Below are 12,901 nucleotides of genomic sequence, written 5' to 3'. Positions count from 1 at the left end.
AGAAGTAACCTTCAGGTAACTCATTTCTGTACATTCCTGCTTCAAGTGCAAAATGTCTAGGCAATCTATGCACAATTAAGCATCACGTTGGCTAAAATAATTAAAAAGGTGCTACAGAAAATACCTTAGGAATGTCTTTTTACCATTCTGTCTTGTATTACTTGTGTCAGCATTTCCAACAGAGTTTGGATTGAAGAGGCCTATACCAGAGTTAGAAGAGTTATTGTTTAGATCAGCGGATTGCTGAAACACCTCTATTGTCGCCTTTGCAATATTATCCAACAAGCTGTTCATTTCAGCCACAGACCCAGAACCCTACAGTAAAACATAAGCAAACTAGCACATTCATGGTATGTTTGCTCATGGACTACGTTAAAATTTAACAGTCTTATCTAAACATTTAATGCAAAAAAGTAAGTTTGAAAACAAATACTCACAGACTCCTTCATGCACTGCTTGATCATTAGTTGCAGCTCCAACCAAGACTGACGGAGAGTCCACTGATCTAAATTCTGTGAAAGAATCAACATTACAAATACAGGTGTCAACACTTCAAAGGTGTGAGGGGAAGAAATATCTCATAATTGAATGTATTATATGCAAAAGCCTTCTTACAAGCAGATCATCACAATCACTACTCTTTTTAATAATCTAATGGCATTCCAGAATATCAGACCCACTCAAGAAACTACGTTAATGGTCCACCATTACTCAGTAACTGTGCAACTTTTCTGAATAAAAATCCTGCTCTCTGCAAAATATGAGTTTAGTTAAATACAAATACAGAAAATGTAATTAGTATTTTCTTTAATAAATATATTTAACCATTGTGCTGTCATCCAAATAGACACGTTTGTATTTAGTACAAGGCCATCTAGACATGATTAAAGTAAACCAAGCAGCTAAAGTGATTGTTTTGCAGAACACCAATCAATTTTTGTCCTGGTCTGGCTATTGTTGACTCGACACAGTTGAGATTTCACAGAAAATCCATTTTTGTAAGTTTGAGGAATGGAATTATTCCTATAGTATTTGGATTTGAAGAAGCAATCAGTTTAGGACCACGTGGATTGCATTTGAGCCTTTTCCACAGAGCAGGAGTGTCTTACAAGCCACTGCTGTCACAGAGCCCTACTGAGACAGTATGCATCTCCACCTAAACATCCCCAAAAGCAGCAGCTCCCTTTTCAGCAGCTCCTTAACGGCTGACAATGATAAACAGCAACAATGAGCATGCAGCACACTTGTTTCCTCCAAAACTATGAAATCAGAAGTAGAGGCACCAGAATTCTGTAAGATGTTTACAGCAAAGACTAGAGATCCTGAGCACATATAATGTTTAAAGAAGAATCTAACACTTGATTGCACCAGGAATTGCAAATCATCATCACCTTGTGCTGCTGCTGAATGACAGGTTAAGAGTTAGTACCTCACAGGTGGGTTTTGAACCTTCGTTTTCTCCGCTGCATTACCTGAAGTATGCGTTTGATGTGCTGCCTCTGAGGGTTGTCTCCCTCAGTGCATTCTTTAATACCATGAGGATAGCAGATAAGTTGAAGAAGTTTCTGTGCTTGTTTGTTTGAAAGAACAGGATCCAAAATAAGATCTTTGTCTGTGCATAGCCTCTCAGGTTCTTTTAAGCAATGTTCTCCAACCCATTCCTGTAAGTAACCAGATAACAGATTCAGAAGATAGTTTCAATGTTCAAATATTACCTTTCATTAAGCTAAGCAGAAAAGTGATTATCTATACGCAAAACTTAAAAGGAAATACGGTTTATCAGAGATTAGAAACGTCATCTGTCATTCAGATGACAGATTTCCACCTGGAAGTATGACTGTTAACTGTTTTCAAAAATTAATTCCTTCCAAGCTTTGAAGAACTTCTATAATTTGAAAGCAACTTTGTAATAAAAGAAAGACTACTGTAAAAGCACTTTGAACAGACAGCTGATGGAGTGGTCCTATTGTCTTCTCAAAGTGCTTGAGGGTCAGGTAGGAAAAATACCTCAGACCTGATAGAGCATAGGGAGACACTAACAACCAACTTATGCCATTATTTCCCCCACTAACATACTACTCAGTCTATTAAACATCTCTGCTCCAAAACAGGAAACCCAAAGAGAACTCAAATATTTAAATATTTCAGCATTCATTTTATACCAAAATACATTATCCTTTTCAAATAAAATACCATTGTTTTGCTAAATGAAGACAGAAGAGTAGTTTTTACAAATTACCTGCTGGCAAATAGTTCTTAGCACATATCTAGCATACTCGCTTAAACTAGCAGTTTCTATGGAAACAGCTTTTCCACATGATTTCAGTGTGTGAGAGGAACCCCACATTTCATCCTCATTGAGGTCTTCTAATAAGCCTCTCATAGTGAAGTCCTCGCTCTTCAAGGGGTTGACACTGCTGCTGCCGATCTCGGCATCACCTGCAGAGCAAAGGACACAAGCACAGAGTGAACTTTACCCAAGGCCCCATGCCTCTAGACAGGGACATCTGCACAGGCACAGGCTAGCTGAGGAATAAAACAGGAGTAAAGCTTTTTCTTTTAAAAAAAAAAAAAAAAAAAAAAAAGCAGCAATAAGTTTTAGTGATCTGAAAATCGCTACGGCCAAAGTATTGTCTGCTCGCTTCATTTTGCATGGTATCTTTTTGATGGATATTTCAGAAGCAGAAAAACATTTATACAGATCAAGCACAACTAAAACCGCCGTGCTCCACAGGAAAGTGGAGCACCTTCGAATGCACGGACTTGCTTTGGCAGATAAGGAAGTGTTGGGTTACTCATTGTTCTCAGATGTCTGATTTTTCCAAGTCTTCTCTCTTACTTTGATTTATTAACACTCCATAGATCAAGAGACAAGTCTCGACTGATGGTACCCTCAGTTGTCTTACTATGAACTTTTCCACCAGAAGGATGGATCTTCATGGGAATGGAAAAGGGCAGCACATGGTGAGGGAGCCCTGGAAAACATGGGAGAGCTGATCTTCCCTGCAAGGCATCAGCTCAGCTCTGTGCCAACATCTGCCTGAAACAAGCAGGGGTGAGCAATGGAGGAAGGAAAAGCAGTTAGGACATGATGCAAAAAATAAGACCTGTAACAGTCTATGTTAAAACAGATGTTTAAGGCTTTGCAGCCATGGACAAGAAAGTAGATGCAACTACAGCATGTAGAAGTGGAGAAAATAGCAGAAAATAGCCCAAACTACTGCATGTAATAACACCCTAGAGCCTGTGAGGCCTTCCAGGAGCGTGCAGGTGAAGCAGGCTAATATAGCCAAATTGTTAAGTCAGCACAAACTCCTGTGGATCACACCTGTTTGACCATATATGATAGTTATCCCCTAGAAAACCTCTCAGTTTACCGTCAACATCAACTAACACGGCATGACAAGGCGAAATGGTTTGTTTCAGCACCACATTAAATACTTACTCTTTTAAACATCCACTTCCACACCATGGCCTCTGGTTGTACATTATGCTAGGATTTCTTCCTAAAATCGACAACTACCAGCAAAATATTAAAATAAGGAGACTGACAGTGTAAACTGACTGCCATGTGAGTTGCAGTGAAGACACAAACAAGCTGTGTGTCCAGATCTTCCTTCTTATCACCCTGCACCAAGACCCTATTCAAACCATGTCCCTGTGTAGGGATGAAACAGCAAGTGTTCACACTGCACAGTATTAGTGAAGAAAAATAGCAGATCTCAGCACTCTAAAGAGCAAGAGAACATAGATAATGGCCATAAACGTATTTCAAGCTCACTTCCAATCTATCAGTCCATCTCTGCTAGCTATTTCCTTAACTTCTTTCCCAGCATAGTCACGTTGTTAAGGACTATGAGGTTTTTGAGAGTTCTGAGACACAGACCAACAGAGAACATAATGTTAGTACTCTAGCTGGAGGTATACCTCTGTTGGTATATGCACATCTGGGAGAACTTGTTTGTTTAATTGGATTTACTTAGCTCCAAAAATACACATCACCACAGTTCCCCAGAGCTTTACCTGAACTTAAGCCAAATCAAAACTCTGAGATAGTTATTTGTTTGAATAAATATTACACTCCTTGTTCATGGAGAGTTGCTTTGCTTAGCAGTGATTCTTTTTTAAGTTTCTCAATGACTGACAGACACAACTTGTGGAAAGCACAGAAAAAGGTGGGAAAAGTGATCTGAGACCTTATTTCCTCTTGAGCGTGACTTGCCTGAATTTAAAGTGTACTGGGACTTGGTGGCAGGGGAGGTCAAAATGTTAAAAAGCCACATCTGCTTGCAGGCTCATCAGCTAGGCCTGACTCACCAGAGAAAAATGCTGTCTCTTGACCTGTGGGGGAAACACTACTCGTATGCTACAGAAGCACAGACAGCATCTACATTTTTCTTCTGTCACCGGCGCTTTTCTTTCCCAGTATATGTGAAGTATCACTGTACAGCTTTAACCCAAGCCCTAGAGCAAAAACATTACGCATGACTCTGCATAATCTTACCAAGCATCAAAATTGCTTTTAAGACTGCAAACACAGCTCCCACTTCTATACTGTTGTGAGCAGCAGCCAAGAGGTGACGATCACAAGAAGAACGAATTCCAGGAAATAATTTCCCTATGGAAAGAAGAGCAAATCTTTTGGAAAATGGTTATGCTTTACCATCTGAAATTTCCTTTGTACAAAATCCTTTTCATCCAAAACAGCTATAGAAACACGGTAACTGAATGAAGAATCGAATGTCATAACTGAAGTTGAAGACCAAAGGGTAAGTCATTAAAATCAAATGAGATACATGGTGTTCTGGTTTTGGCTGGCATAGAGTTAGTTTTCTTTGCAGTAGCTTGCATGGTGCTATGTTTTGGATTTGAAATTAAAATAGTGGTGATAACAGTGATGGGTTTGTTGCTGCTGAGCAGTCCTTACAAAGCGAAGGCCCTTCTGTTTCTCACACTGTCCCACCAGCGAGGAGGCTGAGAACGCACAAGAAGTTGGTGGGGGGTGGACAGCCAGGGCACTGAGGGCATGTCAGTGATGGCATTTGTCTTCCGAAAAAAACATCATGCATGTTCAGCCCTGCTTTCTTGGAAGTGGCTGAACATCTGCCTACCAATGGGAAGTAGTGAATGAATTCCTTGCTTTACTTTGCTTGCATGTGCAACTTCGGTTTTATGTATTAAACCATCTTAATCTCAACCCACAAGTTTTCTCACTTCTGCCTTTCCAATTCTCTACTCCCCTAGGGTGTAGTGAGTGAGCAGTTGAGTGGGGTTCAGCTGCCCACCAGGGTTAACCCATGCCACACTGTTGTGATGTATTAATATCAAATATTAAAATAAGTTATAATTACTTAAATAGAAAAAGGAGCCAGTCATTTCACTGTTTCTATATAAACAGCAAATTTAGCCACAATGAGATGTTGAAGTGTATTTTGGTTTTGACTTCACAGATGTAGGAAATGACTTCCTTTACCTAGTCTTCATAACAAATGAGGCAAAATTAATTAATATAAATGCCTGTTGCATGGTTAAGCCTAATCCCACAGTTTAGAAGCAGACTGCAAAAGCCATCAGTGAATGCTTTTTCTGACTTCAAGGAGAAGATACGCAGACTGAAAGATAGGGAGGGAGAAAGGAAAGACAAATCTACCACCGTTCTGAAATGGTCAACTGAGGCACACACAATAGAAGTCTGCAATGTAGTCACATCGTGTTTGATCTGTACTACCTGCTAGAGTTCTAACATGACTCTCCCTTTCCATTTAAATTAATCTCTATTTCTAGGGAAGCCTGGAGCCATGTAATGTATTTCTGTTATTCAGACAGTAATCACAGCCTTTACTTATTTTGTTCAAATTTGTTAAGTGAGGTTTATTCATTTCTGTTGAATGAAGAATGTTGAAAAAGAAGCTACTAATGCTTTTAGATGGAAAAATTTGACGTCACTTAAGAGTTTAAAATAATCGATTTCAGTTTATTTTTGCCACAGAAATAGTCCTGTCATCAAGTTTTCTGAAATGCTTAAGAGTCAAAACACACGTTATTTTAATGGTTATTTCGTTTTAACTGTCAGGTGCTTGTTCCTTGCCCTGTTCCTTCCTCTTTTGGTCTGTGGCAAAACCACCCAAGTCAGACCACAGAATATTCAAATTTTAAAAAATTATTAAAAAAAAAATCCAAGAGGAAAGATACATTAATGTATCTTATCCATTTTGAGGACGGTTTTCCTCGTGTTTCTTCTGTTGGACTAGATGTTCTACTGTGCCTTACTTAAAATCACATATAATTTCAGTTTATACACAAGGCTACCAAGCTGCATTATGTGTATTCCTATCAGTTTCTACATCACTGCAGGATGAGCCACATGCAGCATGGACACACAGGACATTTTTCCAACAAATAAGAATAGTATACATCACCTTTTAACTAGAGAAAAATCTGTGATTTTAAGCAGGCTGTAATTTCTAATTGCACCATGGATATTTTCACACATGAAATCTGAAGCCACCCAAAAACATCCAGATTCACTCTCTGAAATGAAAGGACCATGCAGCAGGCAGCTTACCTGTTTCCTGTGGAAAGAGGCAGACCTGGGGTGTCCTGAAGAGGTGTAGGAGAAGCCGACAGGTCATCCTGGCCCCAGGCTCAGCATCTGGATCCCCGCAGGCTATGGAATATGGGACATGGACATTGGGCATCTACCCAGGACCTCACAAGTCACGCTGGCAGGCCTGGAAAGGTTCTAATTCACAGCCCCATTTTAAATGCAAATACAATAATTTCATCAACAGGAATCAGCATTTATGGCCTTCAGTCATTAAAAAACAAACAAACAAACAAACAAACAAAAAAAAACACAGGAAAGAATAGTATGATTTTTGTTAAGCGAGGGACCTAATTAATGACAGAAGAGAATAGATGGCTAAACTGCCTTTTGACAGACAATGAAGAAATAAGAAAAACAAATCCAGGCAGAAAATGAAAAGAAATGGGATGTGGCCAACAAAGGGGACCATAGCTGCTGTACTCCAGGGTGGATGCAAAGATGGTGCCAGAGAGAAAATTGATGCCAGAAGGAAATGAGAGAGAAATGCACACTGTGGGCTACAGAGGATACACAGAACAGGTGAGCTTCCAAAATGTTTCACAGCACAACCCAAGTAGATCTGGCAGACATTTGGTGATACTGCATAACAGAAGAGGACAGAGCATTGTCAACAAATCTGACAGCACTTGTCAGCTGTGGGTTCTCTGATCTAACCTGGCAGCACTCCTTTTGCGAACTGCAGGGACATACATGCTGTAATGTACAACAGGTGGCGATTCACTACTTATTCAATCATTGGAAGCTCACTAAAAAGTCTTAAGTTTTTCATTCTAAGTTTTTCTCTTAATACATTCTTACCAGCTGCAAGAAGAGAAGGCAGTGCAACGTGCTGAACTACATCCTCCAGAGAAAAGCACTGCCGGGCAATCAATATAGCAATGAAAGTGGCCAGGGAATCATGGAATGACAGGTCACTCACCTGGAAAGAAAAACACTGCTATGCTTCACGTGACAGCGCACATCTCGCTGCCATGATTATTAAAGAATTAACTACTAGAATAAACAGCAAAATGTACACACATATGCATCTGCCTCCACATTTTAGTGCATTACCAAACTTTTAATGACAAATAATGATAGCTTTGAACTTAATTTTAACACAGACCTATTTCAAGTAGCACAAATTAATTCCAAAATAAAACCCACTCGTCCTATAAAAACCTGGGACAATTTTATCATTCTATAAAAATTGATAATACCAACACTCATTCCTTCGCTTAAGGACAAGAATACGTCCCCAATGTACACAGCTGCAATCTGTTCCTAAACTGCAGATCAATATATTGGATCAGATATCAAATAACGTTAGTCACCATAATCCTGCTGACTTAACAAGGCTATGGTAACTTATATCAGGTGAGTGAAGAACAGCAAAATGTACCACAAACTCTACAATTTAAGAACCAACACCAAACACAGGGTCTTTAAAACAGTTATTTACACATCCATCAGCACTTCAGGAAAAGTATGCCAACATCTGCTCCTTTCCAAGAGCACCTCCAATATTCTGTAACATTCCATAATAAAGTAAGAAAAAAATGCTGACAAAGAGAAATCTCTAAGCGCTGCCCAAATTTTACATTCATGTTGAAGATGTAGGGAAGAATAAAAATCAGTCAGGAACCTCATGAAATGCCTTGAAAACTGATGGCCATAGGACCAACTTTGTGCCCAGCATTATGCACTGAATGGAGACCTTACTATACCTCTAAGTGCACCTGAGGTAAGTAAGTTTAACAGGTACTTTAGAAGACAGTGTGGACTTACATCGACGCTGCAGAGCAGATCATTGAAACCCCACACATGATTTGAAGAGCAGCAAAGAGCTTTTACAACCCCTAGCCACTCTGAGCTCAGCACCGTGCAGCATGCCGTCAGCTCCGCACAAAGGTTTGCTATGTCATTAATCCTACGAGAGAAGAGAAAAACAAATACAGAAGCAAGACCTTTTGAATACAATTAATATTTAGGTCAAAGGAAATCGATGTTTGACAGAAGAACCGGTGTTTCCTTACTTAAGGGGAGGGTAATGTCCAAAGGTGATTACACTCCTAGTACATGTAACCTACTGCGATTCGGCTGTGGACAAGTGCCGCACCTACAAGCAACACTCAGCTGGCACTCACACACAGCAGCGTGGGACCTTTATTTTCTGTGAGCCCAACTCTGTGCAACTTGCCCTGGTACTCGCTCCCCTGCCTGTGCTGAGCCGCCCAAAAAGAGGGACGGAGAGCCAAAGCCCCGCCGCCCGCAGCCCCCCGTGGCAGATGGACACCCTCCCTCCCTGTCCGGGCACGCGGGGCTGTGCTCAGCACGGCCCTGCAGGCAGCAGCTCTGTCCTCGCTCACGGGGCACCAGGCAGCAGTGTCGGTGGTGCATGGCCACAGCCCCCAGGGCCGTGCACTGTGCCAGCCCAGCGCCGCTGCTTAGGGGGAAGGAGAGGGACGCGAAATCAAACGGCATGAATGGATCTCATTTGACCAACTGCACACTGTGCAACGTGTGATTCAGTGTGTGACTCAGAGTTGGGTAACACTGCAAAAAACAGAGCAGAGCTGACTCATCCCAGTGCAAGTTATTTTTTCCCTGTTCCACAGCGAAACTCGTTCAGCCACATGTGGATGTTGCTGGTCTACAGAATCGCTGCTTCTTGGCTGCTCTGCTCTCCAAAGTGCCCCCCATCTCCTAGATGGCTTCAGACTGGGGACAGGGAGAAGGGTACAGGAACAGCACACGCTTTGGGCAGAAGCCAATCAGGAAAAGAAAAAAAATCCCCATTTCCTCAGGTTTTGTGATCTGTCAGTAACCTTAACAAAGACGGTCAGCTACTGCTGCACCTAGGCCTAACTATCAGGATTAGAATTTCTTACTAAAAATTGGAACCTAATTGGAACAGAACAGCAAATTCTGGTGATTTTCATTGTTTAAGAGGAATAAGGTCCTGGAGGCAGGGATAAATGCTAGATCCAAAATTGGTGCCCACTTCAACCTGCATCAGGGACTGCAGAACAAGAAACTAGGGCAAAAAGTTTCAACACCATAACGCTGCATTTGCACAAGAAGACTGTCTATATACAGAGGAAAAAGGAAGCAATTGAGAAAAGAATGTATGAATTATGACAGAAAACACTCTGTCAGTGGAAACCTCAACACTGATGTTAGTAATTTTACTGCATGAGTTCTTCACAATACTTCTTGTCAGTATCTTGAGATCATCTAGACAGATCTAAGAGCCTTAAGGTCCAAGAAGCGACACACAGGCTCAGACAGAAGCTGCACGGTATGGTGACAAAAGTCGGCACCTGCTGGTGTCAGAAGACAGCCACAGCAAGACAAAGCAGGAAAACCTGCTAAGCGCTGATCTCATCCTAAACTTGAATTGTTGGAGAGCTGATGGAACCATGCACCATGAGGTCTAAACTACTCCTAAAATGTAACTGACAGTTGTTATAACTCTAGTAGCTTCTATTTAATAAAAGTTAATACTTTATACAAAAGATTTTGACACGTTACATATTACACGCAAAGATGAATTTCACTATGAAAAAATAAATTACAATATTTAATGATTTAAACATCAATTGCATCAGAAGGAAGCAACCTAGTGCAGAACCTTCCTTCAGTTACAGGCATCTAACGGTTAAACACTGTGCTGGGCCACCCTACCTCAAGCAGCACACCTACTGGTACAAGAAGCTTACTGCTTGTCCTACAGTGAGTACTTCCTACTCGTTAATCCCTTCTGTTAAACTATGCAGATTGATTTAATGAATGAAGGTGAAGGGAAACTGACAAAATAAGCTTTCAGCAATCACAAAGAGTAATGAATGAAAACGATTGCAACAAAGACACAAAGCAAGCAGGCGAAAGGAAGCCTCACCTGTACCATGTAAAAATCCATACAGTTCCAATTCCAGAAGGGTTTGCCTTACCTTCCTGCATCTTGATGCCCCATACACACATTCATTAGTGCATTGCAGACAAAGCTGTAGCGGTTGGCTGCGTTATCACTCAGGATCTTGCCCAGCATTGAGTAGTTAATGCTATGAGCTGAAGGATTCTCGATAAAATCTAGCATGAACTCTGGGTCCCACAGCAGATTGGAATTGGAAGGCTGAACATTGCTGTATATTGTTTGCTTCACCTTAGAACAGGCACTACTGAGGACCAAAAAAGAGAGAGTTGCCCAAAAAAAGTATTTTGCACAAATACTATTGAACATACCCTGTGGGGTCAGAAAGTTCTAGTTTGATTACCATTCTGTACACAATCTCGTTTTTATAAGAAGCTGCTATGACATCTACTGCCATGGTGAGTGGCTGGACAAAGGAACCCACACACGTTCCTTTTGCGCAGTAACTTCCCAGAACACCACAGGCCTTCCCAGTGAGCTATAATGGTGCTTCGTAACACTGCTCTCCCTCCTCTTTTGTTATGACACAACGAACTGCAGCAGCGGTAAGCAGAGTTAGTTACAGGAAAATGTAAAAACTTAGCTAACTTACCTCCCCCCTATGTTTAGTAATAATGTGACACAATTGACAACTTTTTGAAGGATGAAGTCAGTAAACAGAGAAAAGATACATAAAAGTCATGTTTTGGCATTTAAAATTATGACAAAAGACCAAGAAATAACAAAGGCTAGCAATACCTATATGTTAATTTGCTTTATTTGGTGGTGGGGGTGGAAACATAGAAATATACTATTAGAGAAGAACATAAATTTCACACACAAAATAGTCTAAGGAGTGTTTGTCTCAAGTGTTAGATCTTACACCATAGCTGGGAACAGCATCCACACATACAAACTTCATTGATTTTCTATCCAATGTTAGAAGAATTTTGGTCAGTCTCTTGCAGTATTACAGAAAACAAATCAGCTCCATTAAAACCTATGAAAGTGAAGGCAGGGGGAGGGTCCAAAGCTGTGTTACAGCTGCCGCAGCAGCTGACCCAGTGCCAATGGTCCCCACTGCCCTTGCACCACACGTGCTCCCTGCACTGCTAACCACAGCACAGCGAGGAGGGCCCCAGCAATAGCTCCTCCACGGCAGGTACTGGCACAAACGCAAGGACTTCACGGGCTCAGGTCCATGTGCTGTGCTGCTGCACTTGGCACACGCAATAGGATTTCATCCATAAAGGTAAAGCAGCAAAGGCAATGGGGTATTTTCCATTGACAGCAAACTTAACTGAAAACAGGAGTCTGCATCAGCCTACAGGTCAGGCAGTAATAAGAAAAATCGCGTTTCCACCCACCTGAAGAGGTCTCCAAACTTGCTTCTCAGGTGACTACAGGATACATACAGGTCATAGAGGTAAGCTAAAATACACCTTTCTGGGGAGGAACATTCTGAGGGATTAACGACGTGCTTGACCACCCCACACAACCTGCAAAGACAGAAACCATTCTGAGTTCATTCCAACACAGCTTAGAAATGCATCTCATCCTGTTACATGTTGCATAAACCCCATTAGCTGGGTAACACGATTACAAACGTTGCATCTACAAACTGATGGGCTCATCTGAAGTTTGGTGTCACCTGTGAGTTTACATGGGCTCCAGAGAGGACAGAACTCCCTCCAGGGAGGGGAGCCCAGGGAAGAATCAAGTGAATGGGTAACAAACTGAGATATACAACTCCCACCTGTTCCTAGGCTACCAAGGGCACAGGTCATACCACCAGGAGGGAGCAGGCTGCAGTTGAGCCGTCTGCTCGGCACTAGAGCAAGCACAGACCTGAGCTTGCTTGCAGCCTTCCAGCGCTGCTGCAGCAGCTTCCAGTGCCATGCACTGCTTGGTCTCACTACCTAAACCTACACACGTTTTTTGTTTAGAAGAGAACAGAAGAAATACTTTTTTGGAAAAGTGTAGCTGCCACGTACCCTTCAAATACTTGCGCAGTTTGCTCCGAGTTGAGAATGAGGCAGGCATGATAACGGCGCAGGACAGCAACAATGCAAACACACAGCCCTGTTGTGTAGCTTCCTGCCAGGCTGGATGACTTCAGCAGCAGCTCTGCCTCCACAACACTCAGCTCGTTCAGCAGCTAAAAACACATACACAAAAACAACCAGCTGAAAATAACTTCCAAGTTAAAAAAAATAAATTAAGGAAATACTACATGGCAAGCCAAAACAAAATCTTTTTCACTAAAGAACAAAGGAATGAGGCAGCAAAATCAACTGTTACAAGTACAGAACATGTCCCTCAGACTATTTTCAGAAGAACACAATATTTCTGGCACCTACATGCTTTACTGTGTAATAAGATGCTTGCGCCTGAAACAGGAA

At 41.5% G+C, this 12,901-nt stretch overlaps 1 protein-coding gene across 19 annotated transcripts in view; it reads right to left on the bottom strand.

Annotated features, from left to right (window-relative positions):
• MED12L (mediator complex subunit 12L) overlaps positions 1-12,901 on the bottom strand; it is a 131,216-nt gene that overhangs the window by 27,652 nt on the left and 90,663 nt on the right. For 17 of the 19 annotated variants that reach the window (XM_072042591.1, XM_072042594.1, XM_072042592.1 and 14 more), the window contains 11 exons: positions 12,494-12,657; positions 11,867-11,998; positions 10,540-10,767; positions 8,375-8,516; positions 7,406-7,526; positions 6,566-6,667; positions 4,505-4,618; positions 2,240-2,439; positions 1,473-1,661; positions 438-512; positions 125-315 (listed from right to left, as the gene is read on the bottom strand). In XM_072042591.1, coding sequence (XP_071898692.1) covers positions 125-315; positions 438-512; positions 1,473-1,661; positions 2,240-2,439; positions 4,505-4,618; positions 6,566-6,667; positions 7,406-7,526; positions 8,375-8,516; positions 10,540-10,767; positions 11,867-11,998; positions 12,494-12,657 — 1,658 coding nt within the window. The remainder of the gene's footprint in view (positions 1-124; positions 316-437; positions 513-1,472; positions 1,662-2,239; positions 2,440-4,504; positions 4,619-6,565; positions 6,668-7,405; positions 7,527-8,374; positions 8,517-10,539; positions 10,768-11,866; positions 11,999-12,493; positions 12,658-12,901) is intronic. The other 2 variants (XM_072042590.1, XM_072042601.1) reach the window with 2 other exon arrangements.

This window comes from Anas platyrhynchos, chromosome 9 (genome assembly GCF_047663525.1).
Source record: "Anas platyrhynchos isolate ZD024472 breed Pekin duck chromosome 9, IASCAAS_PekinDuck_T2T, whole genome shotgun sequence".
Lineage (NCBI taxonomy): Eukaryota > Metazoa > Chordata > Aves > Anseriformes > Anatidae > Anas > Anas platyrhynchos.
The sequence above is the reverse complement of the archived record's forward strand: the minus strand, read 5'-3'. Positions and strand labels throughout refer to the sequence as shown.